The 24399-nt window shown below is 38.2% G+C and overlaps 1 protein-coding gene across 3 annotated transcripts in view; it reads left to right on the forward strand.

The window, feature by feature from the left end:
* Positions 1-417: 417 nt before the first annotated feature.
* The window catches only part of EED (embryonic ectoderm development), a 35805-nt gene continuing 11823 nt past the window's right edge, over positions 418-24399 (forward strand). Inside the window, exons 1-8 of one of the 3 annotated variants that reach the window (XM_012469485.2) lie at positions 418-1158; positions 6030-6182; positions 8157-8249; positions 11604-11669; positions 12753-12878; positions 13860-13941; positions 20631-20722; positions 22330-22463. In XM_012469485.2, the coding sequence (XP_012324908.1) occupies positions 1045-1158; positions 6030-6182; positions 8157-8249; positions 11604-11669; positions 12753-12878; positions 13860-13941; positions 20631-20722; positions 22330-22463 (860 nt within the window). In that variant the 5' untranslated portion in view covers positions 418-1044. The remainder of the gene's footprint in view (positions 1159-6029; positions 6183-8156; positions 8250-11603; positions 11670-12752; positions 12879-13859; positions 13942-20630; positions 20723-22329; positions 22464-24399) is intronic. The other 2 variants (XM_012469486.2, XM_064365380.1) reach the window with 2 other exon arrangements.

The following is a 24399-nucleotide window of genomic DNA, read 5'->3' on the forward strand; positions in this document are numbered from 1 at the left end:
CCTATCCTTCAGTAGCTAAAAAGAGCACATCTGCTGTAACTCTTTGGAGTTTAGACTCTTAATTTTTAGGATATTTCTGTTTAAGTCTTAACCACTATAGGTATCAACTGGTAAGGATAATTCATTACAACAGATTATCAACAGAATAAATATCCGACAAGAATTTATGAAATGTCTACAGTACAAGTCGGTAGCGCTTTGAAATCCACCTAGGGATTAGGAAACTGGGTAGAAAACTACCTGGTTTAATAGCAAACGAGAATTCAAACAGAGGAGGGGCTTGGAGGAGGCGGGTCTCCACGAACTCAGCGCAAGAGTACGCCACGGCGCCTGCGCATCCCCTGACGGGTACTTTCCATTCTTCAGATGGGGGAAGCCAGTGGGAAGCAGGCTATCGTTTTTGCATTTCTATCTTCAAGGAAGAATTAGATTTTGAATAGTTCCGTAAACAGTCAGGAAACGTTATCCTCCAAGTTCCAGATTAAGGAAACGTGGCATGCACAGCTAAAGCAAAAGGTGACGTCTTGAATCTTCCCCCGTTTCCTGGGAGATTGGTGGTGTAGCCCATTCCACAGACTTTCGCTCCCTAGCAGCGAGTCGGCGATCGAAGGAACGGGCCAATTGCGACTGAAACGTCTTTGGAAGGAGGAAGGGGGTGAGGGAGCATCCCTTTGAGTTTCGCCTCTTCTCGAGGCGGTGGTGGGGAAGGGAGACATACTTAATACTGCTCTCTTAATCCAACGGGTCATACATCGTGTAGACTGCCCGGAGGGCGACGGGAAAAGGGCAAGACGGGAGTTGGGGAAGGGAAGGAGCCAGGAAGCCGCGCGGGAGGGCGCGCGCGCGCGCCCCTTTTTCAGCAGTGTGGCGGGGTCGCACGCACGCCCGCCTCGGCGGCTGGGCGCGATTTGCGACAGTGGGGGGGGCGGTGGAGGTGGCGGCGGCAGCGGCAACTTTGCGGCAAGCTCGGGCCGGGCTTGCTTGACGGCGGTGTGGCGGAGGCCCCGCCCCAGGCGGCAGGAACCTGGAGGGAGGCGGAGGAATATGTCCGAGAGGGAAGTGTCGACTGCGCCGGCGGGAACAGACATGCCTGCGGCCAAGAAGCAGAAGCTGAGCAGTGACGAGAACAGCAATCCAGACCTTTCTGGAGACGAGAATGTGAGTGCAGCTCCTGGCAGTTAGGAGACTCCGGAGTGAAAGTTTTAAATTCTTTGAAAACTGTGGGCGCGGGGGCTAGCGGGCTGCTGTGGGGGGAGGGAGAGGTGTCACTCTACTCAGGAAAACGCGGGCGTGCGGGAGAAAATCGAAATTGTCTACTAGGATTTTTAGGTGGGGCCGAGAGCAAGCAGGAACTAGTCGAAGGAGAGTGGTTCTGGTGATTGTGTGGGTCTGAGAGGTCTGCCCTGAAATCAGTTTGTATGTGATGGGAGAGTGTTTGGGCCTTTGGGGAGATTTAAGGGGAGAGTGCGGGTCTGAGATTCTAGTAGTTTAAAAGGAATGTTAGAGACTTTCCTAATAAAGTTGGAAGGACGAGGCAGAGTTAGGGACCCTGCTAAAGGAGCGTAAGAGTTGTCACTCTAAGACCCTTTTGGAATTTTTAGAATGGAAAGCGTAGATCTTCGATTTGCGGACCTTGGGAGACTTTATTAAAGGGGGTTTTGTGTCCGTCTCCGTCCTGTCCTCGGAGACGGGTTGCACCTGAAGGTCGCCTTTTCTGCAGGAGCCGCCGAATTGAGAGGATCGCTTTTTGATTTGGGGCCGGGGAGGGACTACCTTTGAGAAAGGAATAAGAGTGGGCGATTTCTTCTTTGAACGTTTTTATTTAAAGGGGGGCGACTTGGAAGATTTTAGGCAACAGTGGTATAAGCGGATGTCTTTAAGTGTGGGCTCCTGGCTTCGGCAAGTGCGAGGTGTTTTGCTGTCAGATTTTTTTTTAAGCTCTGAAACGGATATTGTAATCATTTGGTACCAACATTTCACCCAAGTGAGTTGTAATTGACCCGCCATTAAGAGCCGAATTGACACAAATAAGTTTTCAGTTTCATGTTTTAAGTTGCTATCCAGTAAGGTCAACGAAATATCTTGACAGTTTATTCAACTATATTACTCCAAAATGTGATTCTCCTTCTCATGATATGGGACAACTCGTGAATATCTTTTAAAAATCTTTAAAATGTTTTCTTAGAAGAGTGATGTGAGTTCTTAATTTTCTCAGTTTGGCTAGTTTTAGGAATAAATTTTAAATCTTCCACACGCAGTTTCTAAATTCTATGTCATAAATTGTAGCTGAAACATATAATGGGGTCATGATTAAGATTTTCACTGAAAAGACGGGTAAGGATTCTTTTTGCGGAGACAAGATATTCTTGGGATTGTCAGTTAGTGGGATCTTAGACTTGAAGTTTCAGGAAATGTCAGGAAATCTTGGGTGTTAAGTGTTACTTTTGTATTTTTTCCCCTTTTGTGTGCCCCAATCTCACTGTACATTGAGATCGAACATTTTTTACCCTCTTCGTTTTCTTATTTGGAGACTGTTCATTTCTGCGTTTTGTTAAATTTCCCTAGGCAGATTAGAGTATTAAGAGCACAGATGCTGGATTCAAGTGATAGGTTAAAATTTCTGCTCTATTAACTTGACCTTAAGCAAGAGACTTACATAATTGCCTTAGTTTGTTAAAAATGGGGATAGTGGAATGTGGTATTTACCTCAGAGAGTATTTGTAAGGATTAAATAATATAGCTAAAGTACTAAGAGTGTCTGCCCCATAATAAGTACTGTAGCCGTGTTAATTATTTATAATAATTACTATTACTTATTTTATGATTACATAGAACAATGTTTCTGGCCCTTCCACATACTTAGTAATCAGGCAAAATATAATGAAACTGTCAGACCTGTTAAGAATAAAGAAACTTGCAGAGGACAAAATAAATTAAAGCTTATTTTCTTCTTGAAGACGCTTAAAGGAAAATATATTCTTTGGTGCAATTTTAAAGCTATTCAGGACCAAATGATTGGATTAGCTTTTGTTTTGGTTCCTCCATTTGGATAGACTTAAGAGAGAAGGAGAGCGTGCGGGATCTTGTGTAGCCTTCTCAAAATAACACTTAGATGTATGAAATACAGGATATGAGGTTGCAAACAAATTCAATTATAAAATTGCACACCATGTTATAAAATATTTCTAAAACAAATTTTGGATGTAGTACTATATGTACTTTATTATTATTAGCACATTAAATAAGATCTAGCAGCAGCTCTGATAGTAGTGATGGGCACAAACATTTTTTCGAAGTATGACATAAAAATACTTGATTTTCATTGGTGACAGAATCACAATTGCAGTAACCTTAAGCATGTATATTAACTAGATAATAATAGAAGGAAGTGCTAAACTTTAGTTAAAGGTGGCAAAAATTAAGATGCAATTTTTTTCCCTCATTTGAGTTCACAAGCCTTCTAAATTTTGTCCCTGTAGCCCTGACTTAGGGGAGGCAGTAAGGTAAGGGAGTAGAGAACATTGTATAAAAATGAGTTCAGAAAAAGCAAGGGCAATAGTTTTACTCTTGAGGGAGCCAAATAATGGCAAAAGGCCAAAGCAGATGGGAGAAGAATATGTTTTTGAGTTAGAGTTAAGGTAACCTGAGCAGTAGCTACTGTTAATGTAATAGGCACATATTTTAAATTTATTGTATGTGTTATCTGCCATTTTTTTGAACTTTTTGAGATCATATGACTGCAGAGTAGTTGGCTTCTGGAAGAGTAATAACGGATGCCTTGGTAGTAAGATCAGAGGGCTGAATCTGGAGACTTGTCTTTTTGCTTAAGCAAAAGCAGAGATGCAGGGCATCCCTGTGGCAAGATGCAGGGACAAATTACTGACCTCTGTCTGTTTCTTTCTTGGGCAAATGAAGATGGTAATACGATGTCTGTTGTACAGTATTATTCTTTACTTTGAGAAGGGAATAGGATGGAAGTCAGCCTGTACATATTTTAACATTCAGCAAAGACTTGATTTTAGTTTAAAGATAAAATGGAAGCATGGTGGCTGTATGACATTTTCATTTGATTCCATCCCGATTTACCTTTGGAGGAGATGGGTAAATTAAGTGGTCAGAAGTAAAATAAGCATTGTGCACTATTATTGAGTGTTTTGGGTGGACTCTTTATTGGCAGCTCAGTGTTTAGCCAGAATGTAAAGAAGCTGGTGTATAAAAATGTGAAGAGTTTTAAAATTTCATTTCTCTAGTGTTAAAAGGTAATTTTACAGAAAAAAATGGTAATTGGAAAAAAAAGTGTTAAAACTTGTATTTTACTCAGAGGGAACCAGGCAAATGTTGTACAGTAACAGTTAACCTGAAAAATTAAAACAATACAAATTTGTTAATATATGGAGTAAAAGAATGGAGAGATGAATTCTAAATGGAGACAAAAATTTTTTTTCCCTTGAGTGGAAGGGAAGACATTTTGAACCTCTACTGTAGAGACAAAATTTATATGTCTATCAGCTATTCATAATGAAAAAAGAGTTGTGGCTGGGCACAGTGGCTGGTGCCCATAATCCCAGCACTTCAGGAGGCTGAGGCTGGAGGATCCTTTGAGTCCAGGAGTTTGAGACCAAAACATTAGCTGGGTATGGTGGCCTGCTCCTGTGGTCCCAGCTACTCTGGAGGCTGAAGTGGGGGGAAGACTGCTTCAGTTTGGGAGGTGGAGGTTGCAGTGAACCAAGACAGAGTGGGTGATAGAGGGAGAGCCTGTCTCAAAAAGAGAGTTGTAAAATAGCTGAAAGACATAGTGGAGGGCTATAATCCACTAACTTGGAAGGGTGTGATATAGATAATTCGTAGTTTTCCACTGAGACACAGAATTGTTCTCTACATTTGATTTTAATTATGTGAATACGACTGAAAAGGTGGAGAGATTAAAATAATTGCATTTTCTGTTTCTGTAAACTGATGACATTTACATTAAATTACAATTCAGATATTTTTTGAGTATCTACTGCTTGCTACCCACCTATTTCATTTAAGATTTTTTTAACCTTCTATATAAAACCAATTTTAGGAAACAGTAATTTAGAAATATCCCCTAAAGCAATGTTTCCTAGACTGTTTAATAGGCATTTCATGGAAAAAAAGACTTCGTCTGGAATGCATTTTAGAACTGCTGCCCTAAGGTCATAGATTTAAATAAATCTTTTCTTTCCAAAGGAGACATTGGAATCTGTAATGAGGAGGTACTGAAATCCTCTTCTGAGATTACAGAGCTGAGATTAGAGGGCTACTCGGTGTGAGATAAGGTATGAATTAGGAGCATTTTCAAGGTTTCCTGCAGTCATTTCTTTTTTCGGAAGGATTTTACTTTAATTATGATAGAGAGTCTCTGGAGTTCTGATGTATGAGTGTTATTATTACTTTAGAACAATGAGGCAGTTTTAACTTGTAAGTAGCATAGAATATATGTAGGAGTTTTAAAAAATTCCAATTGGTTTATATTATAAATAGAATTTGAATAACAAGATTTTTATAAGTGACATCTAACGTAGAAGCCATTAACACTCCTGCTTCAAATGACTACCCACCCCCATGCTCCAGACTGAGCAGCAGTCAAATAAATTATGAAGACATACACATCAGCCAGATTTAAGAGCTACAGCTTTGGACTGGAATTCCAGCAGCCCTTACCAGCAAGAGACCAGTTAGGCTTTTTCAGCACTCAGTATCTTTTGTAAAGAGCTGAAAGATTAAATGATACAGTGTATTAAAGTGACTGGTACAGACCAGTGCCTTATTAAAGACAGTATTACTCTTCCATTATTCTCAGTATTTCATTTCCATTTTTGTTGAAATATAAAATATCTACATTCTAACATGTAGCTGGATTATGTTTATATGGAGGCAAGAATATGTTTCTTTCTTCTTGTAGAAATTATTTCTCTTAGGTCATTCAGCATCTTCCCAGTAGAGTTACTTACTGCTAAAAACAGTAGTGCCATTTCATGGAATTTTTTCTCATTTACTGCTTGCAGGATGACGCTGTCAGTATAGAAAGCGGTACAAACACTGAACGCCCTGATACACCTACAAACACGCCAAATGCACCTGGAAGGAAAAGTTGGGGAAAGGGAAAATGGAAGTCAAAGAAATGCAAATATTCTTTCAAATGTGTAAATAGTCTCAAGGTATGTGCAAAAAGACATCTTTTGGGCTGATTGCTGGGCTTCAGAATTATTTCTCTGTGTACACATTTTGTACTCAAGATACTCTGTCAAGTTATAAATATTTTAAAGTTACAGTGTTTTGAAGGTTTTTTTTTTTGTACCTCAGACTGCGTATCTATTACAGTCCATCCTACATTTAGTTTTTTGGTTTTTTGTTGTTTTAATTTAAATATATGACACTGAGTGTTGCAGGGTGTTTTGGTTTGCTTGTATTCAAATTAAAGATTTTAGGAACTATTACTCTTCATACTTTGGTAAAACTTAAAAAAAATAAGCCTGTAATCCCAGCACTTTGGGAGGCCGAGGCGGGTGGATCACGAGGTCAAGAGATCGAGACCATCCTGGTCAACATGGTGAAACCCCGTCTCTACTAAAGGTACAAAAAATTAGCTGGGCACGGTGGCGCGTGCCTGTAATCCCAGCTACTCAGGAAGCTGAGGCAGGAGAATTGCCTGAACCCAGGAGGCGGAGGTTGCGGTGAGCCGAGATCGCGCCATTGCACTCCAGTCTGGGTAACAAGAGCGAAACTCCGTCTCAAAAAAAAAAAAAAAAAAAAAAAATAAGCCAATTCTGGTACCCATTTTTGAAAAGAACTGAATGTAACCCATTAGCTTTGAGTCAGTATAAATTGAAACAGATGTTTTACTTTGTATGGTTTTTTAAACTTCGGTCCTTTTTTATAGTTATAACTGTTTTCAAAGAAAAAGGTATAAAAATTTTAAAACTTTTTAATATTAAATATTTGGGGAAAAGGGGGTTTGGGTTATTTAAATTAACGTTTCCCCAATAGTATTTTTATTTACTTTATAAAAAGGGTTACTGATGTTTAAGACATTTTCTTTTATATATGTCCACTTTGTTTTTTAAATATGTGGTTATTTTTTTCTATACTGAGGAAAAACATGTATTATACATATGTAAGTTAAAACCTTTTCTAAATATCCAAATATATTTTAAAGTAAAGTCTTGGGAAAGCATAAGAAGCTATGACTGGGACATTTTTTTGTCAGTGTAGCCAAAATTCAATGTTCAATGTGTCAAATTTTACTCCTATAAAAGGAGAGAAATTAATCCCAGCATATTTTTTAAAGTGAATTATAGTTTTATGCCCATATTTATTTACATTAACCTACTACTTTTATGTACTGTACCTAGAAGATGTTTTTAGCTGCCTTTTATACTTAAGGAAGTATTTCAAAAGCCTAAGGCTGTGGCTTTTCAAAAGATGAGTAAATGAAAGTTGTTGTACTTTAAAAGTGAAAACAGTGCCTTAAACTGAACATGAAAGTTAGTGTTAATGCCAGAAGGTGGCCAGTAAAATCCTAGAGGTGAAAAATAACTTTGTGAACAAAAGTTAATAATAGTTCTTTGTACATTTCCTTATAGCCTCCTGGTAACTGTGAAGTTATAGTCCATTTCTTCCTCTAGTCCCCAGTGTTCAAATATTCTTGTTCTGACTAACAGAAAATAGTGATTTGAATGAAGTCTGCTGTGCTTCACTTTAAAATTTAGACTTATAAAATGTACTGAATGCCAAAGAAGCTATTAAGGCCATTTGTTAATTTCGTATTTGAGAAAAATAAATTTGTCCTTTTTGTCCACCAAATTTATCCAGTTTATTGTGATTTAGAATATGATTGGCTTAAGAAAATAAAAGGCAAATATTGTAAGTGTTTTCATAGGTAAGTGATTGTTACCTAACTTGTGATTTAAGCTTTTGGTTGTGATAAAGTTTTATCATAAACAGTATTTTAAAATGTGAAAACTAGACTAGTAGACATCTTTTAATTTTAGTGTCAAAAGTCAGCTTATGTATGATACACAAAATAATGGATTGCATTTTGGACAAAAGTGAGAAGGGGAAAGGTTTGTTTACTATCATTTTCTCTTTTGTAAGATACATTAATTTTTTCTTATTTCATGATTATTTTATAGGAAGATCATAACCAACCATTGTTTGGAGTTCAGTTTAACTGGCACAGTAAAGAAGGAGATCCATTAGTGTTTGCAACTGTAGGAAGCAACAGAGTGAGTGTTAAGGGGTCTATTTAGTATTTGGCTTGATTTCCAGATCTGGTATTAATATAATACTGAAATAGAATAATTTCAAAGTAAATTTTGTGAAGCTGGTTTAACAACTTTCATGTAAGAGTGAAGCTTTCTAGAAACTATCTAATTAAAACCAGTATGCATGGCTGAAAATACATCTTTATTTAATATATTATCCCTAATTATTGATGAAACAGATTTTATACTTGTGTTTGTCTTCATAAATATTTGGTTGGAAGAATTGGCTTTCTTTTAAAGTGATTTTTGTTGTTATTAAATAGCATAAGAAATGGCTGTGATTTTTAAATTAAGGTAATTAATGGCTGTATAAATGAAAGCATAAGTCTGGTGGATTTAAGTAAGTTATTGAGATGTTTTAATTATTTGCAGTAAACATTTGAGGGTTTTTTTTTTTTTTTGAGACAGGTGGTGTTTGGTGGTAGTTTTTGTTGTTGTTTGTATTTGAGAGAGGTCGAATCTTACTCTGTCCTCCAGGATGGAGTGCAGTGGCTGATCAAGGCTTACTGCAGCCTCAACTTCTGCAGCTCAGGTGATCCTTGCACATCAGCCTTCTGAGTAGCTGGTACTATAAGCATGCATTACCATGCCTGGCTAATTTTTTGTAGAGATGGGGTTTCACCATGTTGCCCATGCTGGATTGAACTCCTGGGCTCAAGGAATCCACCTGCCTTGGCCTCTTAAAGAGCTGGGGTTGCAGTCATGAGCCACCATGTCCAGCCTTTTAAGGAAATTTTATAATGACATGTAAGGCTGTAGGGCTTTTACTGTTTGGCAGAGTCAAGTCATTGAAACTCTCAGTATATGTAAGTTACCACTGAAGTTGGTAACGTGAAATAATAAATAGCGCCTTTTTTTTTCCCTTTTTTTGGTGTTTAGCCAAATGTAGGTTTTAAGATAATGGAGTCTGCTTATAGTTGTTTAGTTTCTAAATTTTTTGAAAACAGCAATTCAGAGGAAAAATGATGTGCTTTTAAGAAAAGGTTGAGGTTGTTTTTTTCTTAATTGGAAATGTAGCCGATTAATTAAATTTGAATCCACTTTTAGGACACCACTGTAAACCTAAGATAATATTTAGCTCTGATAGTATTATAATTGGTATAGTTTGTGCTCCAGTATGGTTATTGCAGTGTTTTAAGTTTTCTAACAGAAAGAATTCCTGTTTTCATTTAAAGTGACATAAAGGGGTGTCATATAGTTTAATGAATTATAAAAAGTTCTGCTGTTAGGATTTCTTTAAAAAGAAGAAAGAAAAAGAAAACAGTTATCACATAAGATACAACCAACCTAGTTAGCAGCCATATAAATAATTTTTTTTGAACATTAACATAGAGGAGATTATGAATTAATAAGTTGTGATGATATACAGGATCTTCAGAGATTTGAAATACTGTTATAAAATATGAATAGGTTTTTGCTAAGGTGACTGACTATAAGCTATAAGAAAAACGGGGCTGGACACAGTGGTTCATGCCTGTATCTCAGCACTTTGGGAGGCCGAGGTGGGTGGATCACATGAGGTTAGGTGTTTTAGACCAGCCTGACCAACATGGATACCTCATCTCTACTAAAAATACAAAAATTAGCCTGGTGTGGTAGCGGATGCCTGTAATCTCTGCTACTCTGGAGGCTGAGGCAGGAGAATCACTTGAACTTGGGAGGCAGAGGTTGCAGTGAGCCGAGATGGTGCCATTGGATTCCAGCCTGGGCAACAAGAGTGAAACTCCGTCTCAAAAAAAAAATAAATAAATAAAAATAAATTTATAAAAGTTTAGTATTACAAAATTTTATATGGTGTATGTATAGTTTTAATTTTAGAGTATACGACAGATGAAAAGGGCTATCATACATGAGAAAGTTAATACTTGATTATCTGCACCCATGAGAAAATAATTCATTAGGCAAATTGTAGACTTTTTAATATATAACGTAACTAATATGTAGATGCTCTAAAACTATCCAAAGACTTACTTTAATTTTAACTTTTTATGTTTTTGAGACAGACTCTTGCTCTGTCGCCCAGGCTAGAGTGCAGTAGTGCAATCTCGGCTCACTGCAATGTCTGCCTCCTGGGTTCAAGTGATTTTCCTGTCCCAGCCTCCCGAGTACCTAGGACTACAGGCGCGTGCTACCATGCCTGGCTAATTTTTTTTTTTTTTTTTTTTGAGACGGAGTCTTGCTCTGTCACCAGGCTGGGGTGCAGTGGTGCAATCTCGGCTCACTGCAACCTCCGCCTCCTGGGTTCAAGCAATTCTTCCGCCTCAGCCTCCCGAGTAGCTGGGACCGCAGGCGCGTGCCACCACACCTGGCTAATTTTTATATTTTTAGTAGAGATGGAGTTTCACCACGTTGGCCAGGATGGTCTCGGTCTTTTGACCTCTTGAACCGCCTGCCTTAGCCTCCCAAAGTTCTGGGATTACAGGCGCGAGCCACTGCGTCCGGCCCCGGCTAACTTTTTGTGTTTTCAGTAGAGACAAGGTTTCACCGTGTTAGCCAGGATGGTCTTGATCTCCTGGTCTCATGATCTGCCTGTTCTGACCTCCCAAAGTGCTGGGGTTACAGGCGAGAGCCATCGCGCCCAGCCTTAATTTTTATTTTATTTTATTTTATTGAGACAGAGTCTCCATCTGTCGCTAGGCTCGAGTGCGGTGGCGCAATCTTGGCTCACTGCAATCTCCACCTCCGTGTTCAAGCGATTCTTCTGCTTCAGCCTCCTAAGTAGCTGGGATTACAGGCGCACACCACCACACCCAGCTAATTTTTTGTATTTTTAGTAGAGACGGGATTTCACCATGTTGGCCAGGATGGTCTTGATCTCCTGACCTCGTGAACCGCCCGCCTCGGCCTCCCAAATTTTTATTTTTTAATAGGGATGGGGTTTTGCCATGTTGTCTAGGCTGGTCTCAAACTCCTGGGCTTAAGCGGTCTACCTGCCTCAGCCTCCCAAAGTGCTGGCATTAAGTGACACACCGTGCCTGGCATCCAAGGCCTTTTTAACTACAATTAAAAGATGATAAATCACAATTGCTTTGAGGTTTTTAACTTTATTCACTTTGAAGAGTTGGTGCAATTAAATGGATGAATATGTTTACAAGATTGGAAATCAAAACCATTGTTACTACAATATTTAATATACTCTATATTATGTAAAACATTCAGCTTTATAATGGCTTCCTTAAGCTTACAGGAGATAATTTAAGGCAATAATTTCTAGATTATATTTAAGATATGATTGCGATTAAAACATGTTTAAAAGTTGGAGAGAGTATGTTTCTATACTTGAGATGAAATTTACTATATTTTTATTTTCATTAGGTTACCTTGTATGAATGTCATTCACAAGGAGAAATCCGGTTGTTGCAATCTTACGTGGATGCTGATGTATCCTTTCCTGGGTTTTTAACATCTTTGGTTAAAGGAATTTATTTTCAATAAGTACACCAAAACTTTTATAAATTAATCAATTCGCTAAAGTTTTTGTTCTTTCTTAACCTGTTTCTTCACTATCACCCAAGAGAATCCTAGTATCTAGTTTTCCTGACCCTTAGAAATCCATTGTGGTATGTGTCAACTCAGCTAGGCAAAAAGAAAAAGAAAAAAAATCCATTGTGGGATGGATGTGCTGGTTGGATGCAGATGTCTAGAGAGGTAGGAGCATTAGAAATCTAGTAATAGAAAATGTTAGCAAAGACTGGTTAAAACCACCTTTTTCTTCGACCTTGCCTAGAATATATCATTTAATTGTAGTTATAATGATGAACTTGGATTGTGACTGGCAGTCATTCCAAGTATTTGATCAACAAAGCCTAGGAAGAAAAAAAAAAGTGTAGTTTAGGAAATAAAATATTGCAAAACAGGGTCATAAAGAAACGGAAAAATTTGAAAAGCCTAGAGTTAGAGCAGTAAAAGCTAAGTAATAAGATGTGTTTTCCAGATCCCTTTGAAAAACTTAGCGAACAAGACAAGGCAGGGACCTTCAGTCTTCTCTAAAAGATACTGAAATTTGACCTGTGTTGTATTGAGAATATCTCACAAAGAAAAAAGTGGAAAACTGAATTGTTTTTATTTAGATATTTATAGTATTGGAATAGAGCAGAGGTTAACAAACTGCAGCTTGCAGGCTGGCCACCTGTTTTTAGTAAAGTTTTGTTGGAACACAACCATGCCCATTCGTTTGTATATTGTCTGCAATTATTTCGGTAATGCAACTACAGAGTTGAGTTGTACAAACAGTTAAAGAGTAAACAGAATTGAATGGAGAGACTGTAATTTTGTTTGATCATTTGTTATGGATTTTAGACCTCAAATCCCCATTGTATGAATTTGGTTGTATAAGGTTGTATAAGGAAAATCGAGAACTTTTATGTCAAAAACATTAGCAGTTCTGTGTAAGTTTCTATTATAATTATTGACATCTTTCTTTTTCATAAACAAATTATATTTCTTAACTGTGGAATTTCATAGGCTGATGAAAACTTTTACACTTGTGCCTGGACCTATGATAGCAATACAAGCCATCCTCTGCTGGCTGTAGCTGGATCTAGAGGCATAATTAGGATAATTAATCCTATAACAATGCAGTGTATAAAGGTGGGTTTTTCTGGTTAAGTTGTAGTTCTGCTTCTTTTGAATGCACACCTGTAAAAAAACTTTTAATGTTAAATTTAAAACTAATGGTATGAATGTAACATTTCTGATTTGATTTGTACTTAACTGTTCTCTTTAGATGAGTCTTTTGAGATTTGTCACATTCGAGTAATGTAAATTAAGGAATAAGTGGGAAAACGTTAATATTTATAGTGTTTTCTTTTTAAAGAATTTCCCTCCTTCACCCTTTTCATGCTTTGCTTTGAGAGGCTCTAAATGAACAATAAGAGTGAGTCAGTTTTCCAAGACATCCAAACTCCAGGGGCCTTGTCAAAGGGACCTTGTAAAAAACCTAAAGGTGAAGTCTAGCAAGTTGATAAGACAGATTTTTCAAATCAACTTCAATCAGCTGTTTTTAACCCTGGGGACACATCATAATCATGTGAGGATCTTCTAAACCCTACACATACTGGAGCCTCAGCTAATCCGATTAGAATATCTGTAGGTGGGGTTTTGCATCTTTTTTTTCTGCTTTTTTTTTTTTTTTTGAGACAGAGTCTCTCTCACTCTTTTGCCCAGGTTGGAGTATAGTGGCATGATTATAGCTCACTGCAGCCCATGTCTCCTGGGCTCAAGTGATCCTCCTGTCTCAGCCTCTCAAGTAGCTGGGGCCAATTTTTAATTTTTGTGTGCATATGTGAAGATAGGGTCTTGCTATATTGCCCTGGCTGGTCTTGAACTCCTGGCCTCAAGTGATTCTGCCCTAGCTTTCCAAAGTGCTTGGATTAAAGACATGAGCCACACACTGTGCCTGGGCTCTTTTTTTTCTCTTTTCACTTCAAGTTTTTTGGGTGATTTTAATATGCAGCCAAGGTTCAGAACCACCACTTTAAGTGAAACTATTTTTGTATTCTCTAAAGATGTATTAAAAAGAATTTACTGATTTTGAGATATGAAACTTGAAATGTTTTAAATTTATTGTAGCACTATGTTGGCCATGGAAATGCTATCAATGAGCTGAAATTCCACCCAAGAGATCCAAATCTTCTCCTGTCAGTAAGTAAAGGTAAGAGAAGCAAATGTTTCTTTAGTCTGTGCAAGTTGTCAGAATTAGGATGGAGTCACTAATGTCAAGAAAACCCTGACAAATAGGAAAAGCCATGGAAAGAGAGTTCACATGCATGTATGTCTGATAATAGAAACTCACAAAAAAAACACAAGAACCACAACCTTGCACAAAGGCCATCACAACCTTATATAGAAAATACTGAGTAAGTGCCTATTCATCCTCAGATTGGCATTACCCTTGCTACTGATTTTGAGGCGAATCTTACTTCAAAACAATTATGTAATCCTTCTCATTTTTTTCCTTTAAAAACCTCTATCTTTCCTTTACCTCTCTGAAAACACACACAGTTTACTTTGGCATGTGCATTCTCATTGAAGTGCTTTATTTCCATATAAACATCTTTTATTTTAGAGAGCCTTTCTGTTACTTAGGTTAACAAGTCCTGTTTTATTTCAAGTCTAGTATCTATTAGTTATTTTTCCTGATCCTCTTTCTCCTCCCACCCTCCACCCTGCAGTAGGCCCCAGTGTGTGGACAAATAGTGTTCTAAGGGGATAAAAAGCCAAATTAAAAAATAATTTTATAACAGTAAATTTTAGTGTGAAAATCCCAGGCTATGTTAGCGTATCCAGATCATTCTGTCCAATCATGTAATAATAAATACTATGTAGAAAAATTCATATTGCTTTTTTATTTTTTAAAAAAGCTATTGTTTTATAAGGGATTCCCTATAGAATTTCTTAAAAATGCTAAGTTCTCCAGGATAAGTTACTTGATTTCCCATGAAGGGAAAGCACTGCATTGTTCCTTATGCCTTCATAGGCATTATAAATTTATTGTGGGTTTAGATATTATCTAATTTCTGAGCTCTCTGAAATGAATTAGGATGATCTTATTTTTCACATTGTTTTTGATTGCCTTTCTCTTTCCATTTCTACTTACAAGATTGTTATTTTCTTAGGCTTGTCAAACCTGTATTCTCCCCTGCAATCTACTCAGATTAAATGATGTCCTTAAATTAAAACTCTTACGTGAAAGTTTGTCTTATGTAAAAGTTTCAGTGTCATTTTTTTATAACTACCAAAGCTTAACTTTGGAAATCACTACCTCTAGGAAGAGCTGATTACTGTTTCTTGTCTCTTGATAACACTAATTGGGTCTCAGGTATTTCTGTACAAGTGTATAGGCCATAGTGCCTCACTTGTTCTAAATATCACAATGTTTTTTCTTTTGTCTTTCTTTTTTTTTTTGAGACAGTCTCACTTTGTCACCTAGGCTGGAGTGCAATGGCTTGATCTCTGCTAACTGCAGCTTCTGCCTCCTGGGTTCAAGTGATTCTCCTGCCTTAGCCTCCTGAGTATGTGGGATTACAGGTGCCCACCACCATGCCTGGCTAAGTTTTTCTTTTTTTTTTTTTTTTGAGACGGAGTTTCGCTCATTACCCAGGCTGGAGTGCAATGGCGCAATCTCGGCTCACCGCAACCTCCACCTCCTCGGTTCAGGCAATTCTCCTGCCTCAGCCTCCTGAGTAGCTGGGATTACAGGCACGTGCCACCATGCCCAGCTAATTTTTTGTATTAGTAGAGACGGGGTTTCACCATGTTGACCAGGATGGTCTCGATCTCTTGACCTCGTGATCCACCCGCCTCGGCCTCCCAAAGTGCTGGGATTACAGGCGTGAGCCACTGCGCCCAGCCAGTTTTTCTAGTTTTAATAGAGACGGGATTTTGCCACGTTGGCCAGAGCTGGTCTCAAACTCCTGATCTCAGGTGATCTACCTGCCTCAGCCTCCCAAAGTGTTGGGATTATAGGCATGAGCCACCGTGCCTGGCCACACCTGGCTAACTTTTTAAAAAATGTTTTTGTAGAGGCGAAGTCTTGCTGTGTTACCCAGACCGGTCTCAAACTCCTGGCCTTAAGCAGTCCTCCTGCCTTGGCCTCCTAAAATGCTGGGATTACAGGCATAGGCCATGATTCCCAGCTAATAAGGGACTTGTATCAAGAATTTTTACTGCTCAACGATAGAAAGACAGCCCAATTTAAAAATGGCCAAAAATTCTGAATGGCATTTCTTCAGAGTATATACACAGATGGCCACTGAGCACATGAAAAGATGTTTAACATATTAATCATTAAGGAAATACAAATCAAAACCACAGTGAGATACCACTTCACACCTACTTAGGGTGGCTATAATAAAAACCTTAGATAATAACAAGTATTGATTGGCACAGGAAGGAATCAGCAGAGCCCTCTTAGACACTGCCGGTGGGAATGTAAAATGTAACTACTTTGAAAAACAATCTGGCAGTTCCTCAGAATGTTGGAGTCACCAATCCTAGGTGTGTTTACATATATATATATATATAAAATCTCCTAGGGGTGTGTGGGTGGGGGTGTACCTATGTATTCCAAGAGAAATAACATGTCCATACAAAAGCTTGTATAAAATTGAAATCAAGGAATCATTTTTATAGCACTAATTTTTACATGTATTACTACCTCTTGGTATTATGTGATGTATTAATATTTACAGACAGAATGAACATTCTTTACATACTTTTTTTTTTTTTTTAATACTGTTTTAGAGACAGGATCTAACTCTGTCAACCAGGCTATAGTAGAGTGGTGTAATCACAGCTCGTTGCAGCCTTGAATTCCTGGTCTCAAGCAATATTCCCACCTCAGTCTTGTGAGTAGCTGGGACTACATGTGCACATCATCATGCCTGGCTAATTTTTTTTTTTTTTTTTTTTAAGAGATGGGGTTTCACCATGTTGGTCAGGCTGGTCTTGAACTCCTGAGCTTGTGATCTGGCCGTCTTGGCCTCCCAAAATGCTGGGATTACAGGCGTGAGCCACCGCGCCCAGCAGCCTGGCTAATATTTAAAAAATTTTTGTAGAGATAATGGTTTCGTTATGTTGCTTAACCTGGTCTCAAATTCTTGGCCTCGAGTGATCCTCACACCTTGGCCTTCCAGAGTGCTGGGATTACAGGTGTGAGCTACTGCACCTGGTCTGCTGTACATTCTTTATTAATGTTTAATATAACGTTGCTCACATTATAGCTGTATAATTTTTGAAGAAGGACTATCATTCTATAAAATTGTGCATAATATATGTAGTTATATTTTGGGCTTATTGTAAACATCATATAAATCGCAGTCCCCTTTAATTTGTTAATGTGAGTGTGGTGAAGGGAAAAGCTAATATCTTTTTCTGTGGCATAAAATTAGTTATTTCAAATGTGTATTTTCTTATCTCAAAAGTGTATTTCCATCAAATTAGGTTATTTAAAGAAAGTTATTTGAGATAAATATACTCAAAATATTTTTTCAGACCACATAAATATTTCTTGACTTACTGTCTTAGTCCATTTTGTTTTATTTTATGTTTTTGAGACGGAGTCCACTCTATCACCCAGGATGGAGTGCAGTGACATGATACTAGCTCACTGCAACCTTCGACTGCCTAGTTCAAGCAATTCTCCTGCCTCAGCCTCCTGAGTAGCTGGGACTACAGGCACACACCACCACGCCCGGCTGTGTCTTATTCCATTTTAATCAGGCATTAGAGAGTAAAAACAAGAAATTGAACTTGAAGCCTTTTTATAACTAGAATTAATCCATTCATAAGGTTGGCATTCTCATGACCTAAATGCCTCTCATTAGGTCCCATCTCCCAAAACTGCTGCATTGGGGATTACGTTTCCCAGCATGCTTTTTGGGGGCTCATTTAAGCTAGAGTATTCTGCCTCTAGCCCCCAAAATTCAGATCCTCACATTTAAAATACATTCATTACATCCAAAAACCCCAAAAGTCATAACTCTTACTGGCATCAAGTCAGGGATATGGGTGAAACTCAGGCAGGATTCCTCCTGAGTTAAATTCTCCATCTGTGAGTCTGAGAAATCAGGCAACTTATCTACTTCCAAAATATAGCAGTGGGATAAGCATAGATAGACATTACCTTCCAGAAAGGAGAGATGGGCAAGAATAAGGGTAACTGGTCCCAAGTAAGTCCAAAGCCCAAGAGAACAAACCAGATTAAATCAAGGCACCAGAATAATCTTCCTTGACTCCATGTTTTGCCTTCTGGGCATGCTGGGTGTGGGGTTTGGGCCCCAAAGGCCTTGGGCAGCCCCATCTTTATGGTTTGCCAAGTGCAGCCCACATAGCATCTTACGAGTTGAAGTTGGGTGCCTGCAACTCTCGAAGGCTGGCAGTGTGCCCTGGTAGCTCAGCAGTTCTGGGATTTGAGGGATGGCTTTTCCCCTCTGGCTTCACCAGGTATTGCTGTAGTGGGAACTATTTGGTGGCTCTGCCCTTATAAAAAGTTTCTGCCTGGAACTCCAGGCTCTTTGTGATGTCTTTTGAAATCTAGATAGAGGAAGCCCTGCCTCCGCAGTTCCTATATTCTCTGCATCTGCAGACTTAACACTATGTGGACACTGCCAAGATTTGCTCTTTGTACCTTTAGAAGCTATGGCCTGAGCCACACCTGAGATCCCTCAAGCTAACCTGGGGTGACCACAGAGGACTGCATTGGAATAGAGGGAGAGAAAGTGCTGAGATGGCCCTGGACAGTGAATGTAGGGGTCCCACAGGTGCTACTCTGGAAACCTTGCCCTCAAGGTCCTAGCTATGTCTTGAAGATCTCTGAAGTGCCTTTGGGGTCATTATCCCATTGTCTTGGTGAATAGACCCTGGCTTCTATTCCCTATTAATCTCCTTAACAATTAGTCACCTGGCCACATTCTTAATATTCTCTCCCAAACATGCTTTTCTATTTTATATGTTTTTTGAAGAGACAGGGACTTGCTATGTTGCCCAGGCTGGTCTTGAACTTCTGGGCTCAGATGATCCTCCCACCTCAGCCTTCCAGAGCATTGGGATGACAGATGTGAGGCACCACACCCAGCCTGCTTTTTTATTCTTTACATGGCCAGTCTGAGAGTTTACAGATTTTTCTGTTGTGCTTTCCTTTTTAATTATAAATTTCACCTTTAGATCATTTCTCTCTCATTTTATGGTAAGCAGCCAGAAGAAGCCATGCATCACTGTGAATGCCTTGATGCTCAAATATTTCTTCTGCCAGCTATTGGATTCATTGCTGTTAAATTCTGCCTTTCTCAAAGTTGTAGGACATGGACACAGTCCTGCCAAGTTCTTCACAAATGTATGGCAAGGATGGCTTTTATTTATTGCTTGACTTAATTTTTTTGAGGCAAGGTCTCACTCTTGTCACCCAGCCTGGAGTGCAGTGGTACAACCTCTGCCTTCTGGGCTTAGGCTATCCTTCCACATCAGCCTCCCGAGTAGCTGGGACTACAGGTGCACACCACCACACCTGGCTAACTAAAGACAGGGTTGGTCTATGTCACCCAGGCTGGAGTGCACTGTGGCGTGACCTTAGTTCACTGCATCCAGAACTCCTAGGCTCCAGTGATCCTCTTGCCTTAGCTCCCCAAATAGCTAGGACTACAGGTACATGCCACCACATTTGGCTAATTTATTTTTTGTAGGGATGGGGTCTCACTTTGTTGCCCAGGCTGGTCTCGAATTCCTGGCCTCAAGTAGATCCTTCTGCCTCAGCCTCAAAGTGCTGGGATTATAGGCATGAGCCATCATACCCTGCCAACAAGGATAGCTTTTACTCCATTTTCCAGTACCTTCTTATTTCTGTCTGAGACCGCACTGAATGGTGTTTACTATTCATTATTTTACCAACATTCTGATTACAACCACTTAAGTAATCCCTAAGAAGATAAAGGCTCTCCCTGTAGCTCTTGTCTTCTTTTTAGCCCTCACTGGAATTAGTGTCAGTGCTCCATTCACAACAATTCAGGGTTTTTCTAGCCTGCTCCTCCAGATTCTTCTAGCCTCTCCTCATTACCCAGTTCCAAAGTCTTTTTCACATTTTCAGGTATTTATAGCATAGTCCCATTTCTCAGTACCACCATTCTGTCTCAGTCTATTTTATGCTGCTATAACAGAATACTACACACTAGGTGACTAATGGATTCATTCTTTCTTTTCTTGTTGCTCAGGCTTGACTAATTTTTAAATTTTTTTTGTTGAGATAGGGTCTTGCTGTATTGCTAGGACTAGTCTCAAACTCCTGGGCTCAAGCAGTTCTCCCATCTTGGCCTTCTGAAGTGCTGGGTTTACAAGCGTGAGCCACTGTGTCTGGCTGGGTGATTTATAATGAACAAAAATTTATTTGGCTCATGATGTGGAGACTGGGAAGTCCAAGAACGTGGTGCCGGCATCTGGTGAGGGCCTTCATACTGAATCGTCTTATCACAAAAGGGCAGGAGAGGGTGTGAGGAAGCAAGAGATTGAATTTATAGCCTCAGGCCCCTTTATAATCATTATTAATCCATTTGTGAGCATAGAGCCCTCATGATCTAAATACTTCCCATTCGGCCCCAGCTCACACCACTATTGCACTGGGAATTGACTTTCTAGCACATGCTCTTGGGGGGACCTATTCAAAGTATAGCACTTACCTAACTAATTCTATATGTAATGTAAATATTTTAAGATGCTATGTAGTATGGATTCCATTTTTAGGCTTTACGGTGCATAGCTTACATCTAGACTTTAGTAGTTTTTCTTTCACAAGATGTTGAAAGTTGATAGTAAATAAAGAACATTCATCTAATTTTTGTATGTTTATACTAGATCATGCTTTACGATTATGGAATATCCAAACGGACACTCTGGTGGCAATATTTGGAGGCGTAGAAGGGCACAGAGATGAAGTTCTAAGTGCTGTAAGTTGAAAACTGCAGGGCAGTGACTTTCAGGTTTACTTAGCTGTGAACAGTCTTCATGGGACTCTTTCCTTATAATAAGAAAGCATGCTTATTTCATACAGCTTGTTAGGCAGACATTCACTTATATTTGACATATAAGATTTTAATTCTCCGGATGAAGGAATAAAACAAGACTATATTTATCTATTTTTAAAATTACTTGCACTTTATACCAGTCCCTGGATTCTCATGAGAGTAGTATGATCTTGCTCCTTTCCTCTTAATCTAAAATCACCAAGTTAATGTTTGTTTTGCTGTTTCTCAGTTATTAAAGAAAAAAAATTTATGTAGCCATTAAGGAGCTTTTCCATCTTTACTTTGAAGTTGAAACATAAGTTTTCTGCTTTTTTGCAGTGTTTTATTATGCTCACAGTGTTTTAGGTAACTTGTTTTCACTCTTTGGGTGGCATGGTATAATGCAAGACCAATAGTTAATTTTGTTTAAAGATAAACAAATACCACCTTTATATTGATGTATTATAATCCATTGGTCTTTTATACAAGTGTTTTATTCAGGTTTCAGATTTTAACATTATTTTAGCTTCTGTTCCATGTTTAGCTCATTTGATTCCTTAAGTAATTTCACACCTCTTAGTTTTTTTTTTCATTAAACTATGTAAAGGGGCACCATATTTTACAGCATGTAGCATTTTAATTGAAGGTACTAAAATATTCCTGTGTTGGAGTTTGGATTCCTTTGTGAGACCCATACCTTCCTTGGAATTCCCTGTTAACTTGGATTTTCTAAAAGTTGCAGTAGCATTCTGCATCTGGCTTTATGTGTATAAAAGCCAAGTGAACTGTTACTAAGAACTCCAAATGAGCGGTATTGTCTCTAAGGATGTCTTCTTGCTGTTGACATTGAGGTAAATAGAAGTAGCACATCTGTGAATTCAATAAACATCAAGTCTAAAGTTCTTAGGCTCTTCGAAAGTGGTGCTCATAATTCAAAGGTTGGATTAACATATAATATCTAGGTTAGTAAGGAAAATATACTCCTTCAATAGAACTCTCTACTGTCATTTCTTAGAATGAGAACAGCAAACAGTATGTAGCTCGTCTGTGTAATACAGCGTTCACTAATAGTTGGATAGCTGTGAGATTTTCTTTCCTCATTATGTGCCTTTTGCACACAGTGTCAGCTCTTTAAGGATTCATGTATTTTCACATGCAGATGTCAGTTTCATTGGTTGGTCAGGGTTGGACAAGAAAAGTACTATCACTATTCAGCTCTTTGTGTGATAGAATAATTATTTTACCTTAGTGTTCAATTTACCTTCAAAATAAGAAAAATATTTAAGTGTATTTGATTAGATAAAATTAAGTTTAAGTAATTTTTTCTTGATTTACACATTGTAAATGCTCATATATTCCAGTGGTGACAAACTAAGGCTGTAAATCTTGAAAGTAGTAAACTCTGATTTATGGCCTATTTAGATGAAACCCAAAATGTAGTTTGTATTTGATTTGAAATAAAGTTTTCACTATGTTGCACATCAGGTGGAAATTGGAGAAATATAATTTGGAACTGTAATTTATATATAGCTTTTTCATTTTATATACAGGATTATGATCTTTTGGGTGAAAAAATAATGTCCTGTGGTATGGATCACTCTCTTAAACTTTGGAGGATCAATTCAAAGAGAATGATGAATGCAATTAAGGAATCTTATGATTATAACCCAAATAAAACTAACAGGTAACTACTGTGGTATTTAAAACAATTTGCCATGTTGTGCTGTTGAATATATATTTTATTTTCCCCCCAAAATTGCTATATAAGCCCCCAACATTGAGTTTAGAAGACCTTCTTTTAACTTTAGGGCAGAATTTACATACCATAAAATTCCATGAAAACCCTTTAAGAAGTCCTTTATTTGCAGTGTTTGTGGCTTAATTTTCAAAATCCCCTTTAAATTGTGTTGTCATCTTAACTTAGTAGCACATTTTATTTATTTTGGTATGCATATGCTTGACCTTTTAAGTTATAAAGGTAAAAGTTTTAAATCACTTAAGCTTATTATGGACTAGGGAGAGTAAAGGACACTTTAGAATAATGTTATATTAACTTTTTTTTAAACGATAACTCGAATTCAAGATGGTAAACTACAGTTTTAAAAATGGAGTTCTTAGCTGTAATTCATGATAGTGCTTTTCTCTGAATCATCTCACTTCATTAAATGGAGAGAATTCAAATGCAGGAGCCTCGCTTCATGGTACTGTAGGTTGGGGAATTTTGGTAGTTTTCTTAATGTATTTTTGAAATGTCTCAATTCTTAATGCACTAACTGTCTTTAGAATCTTATCAGGCTGTCATTACACTTTCACTATAAACATTGTATGTCTGCATGTTAACTTTGTTGGTACTTTTGTTTTGGCAAAAAGCTAGAGTTCATTTTCTGGTTATCAAGCCAGATTGTTAATAGATTTTTAAATTTGTAAGCATCAGTAGATATTTCAGTGCACTAACATTCATCAGACCTAAGTGCCCTTTAAGAATTATTGCAAGTTTTAAGTTTCTCCTTTAAAATGCCAGGAGCTAGTAGTACAACGTTAAATTTATATTTTTAGGTTATTTTCTAGATGTCTGGAATAAATAAAAACTGTATTTCACAGTTTTCAAAAAATAACAGTTATGCTGGTTTTTTCTTTGAGAGAGGTTTGGCCTTACAATTATATTATGTACTTGGATAAAAAGCAATTAATTATAGCAGAGTTAAGAATGTATATCAGATCACCAATAACATTTCAATGTTTTAACAAATATTCCAGAATTTGAATTGGAAGGATTTTTTTGAGTTGATGCAGTCCAGTGTTCTTTTTACATATCTGAGGGAAAAGGTAGAGAGGACATAAGAATTGCCTAAGACAACTAACTCATGGCATATTATACAGTTATTTCAGATTTAAAACTGAGTGGATTAGGAATGTTAAGTATACTGTTAATTAAATAACTCCAGAATTAATAGTAGCTTGTTTTGTTTATTGTCACAAATATCTCTGATAAAAACAGTGGTGCCAGTTAGTTTCCTAAATACAGAAATTATTTGGAAAAGTCCTGGGAAATTTTATTTTATTTATTTATGGTTTTTTTTGAGACGGAGTTTTTCTTTCTTGTTGCCCAGGCTGGACTGCAATGGCATGATCTTGGCTCACTACAACCTCTACCTCTTGGGTTCAAGCAATTTTCTTGCCTCAGCCTGCTGAGTAGTTGGGATTGCAGGCATGTGCCACCATGCCCGGCTAATTTTGTATTTTTAGTAGTGATGAGGTTTGTCTATGTTGGTCAGGCTGGTCTCGAACTCCCAACCTCAGGTGATCTGCCCACCACGTCCTCCCAAAGTGTTGGGATTACAGGCATGAGCCACCGTGCCTGGCTTACATGTTTATTTTTTTTTGAGATGGAGTTTCACTCTTGTTGTCCAGGCTAGAGTCCAGTGGTGTGATCTTGGCTCACTGCAACCTCCGCCTCCCGGGTTCAAGTGAGTCTCCTGTCTCAGCCTCCTGAGTAGCTGGGATTACCGGTGCCTGCCACCACGCCCAGCCAATTTTATTTTTAGTAGAGATGGGGTTTCACCATGTTGGCTAGGCTGGTCTCGAACTCCTGACCTCAGATGATCCACCCACCTTGGCCT

This window comes from Aotus nancymaae, unplaced genomic scaffold (assembly GCF_030222135.1).
Source record: "Aotus nancymaae isolate 86718 unplaced genomic scaffold, 86718_ANA_hifiasm-v0.15.2.pri h1tg000059l, whole genome shotgun sequence".
NCBI classification, from domain to species: domain Eukaryota; kingdom Metazoa; phylum Chordata; class Mammalia; order Primates; family Aotidae; genus Aotus; species Aotus nancymaae.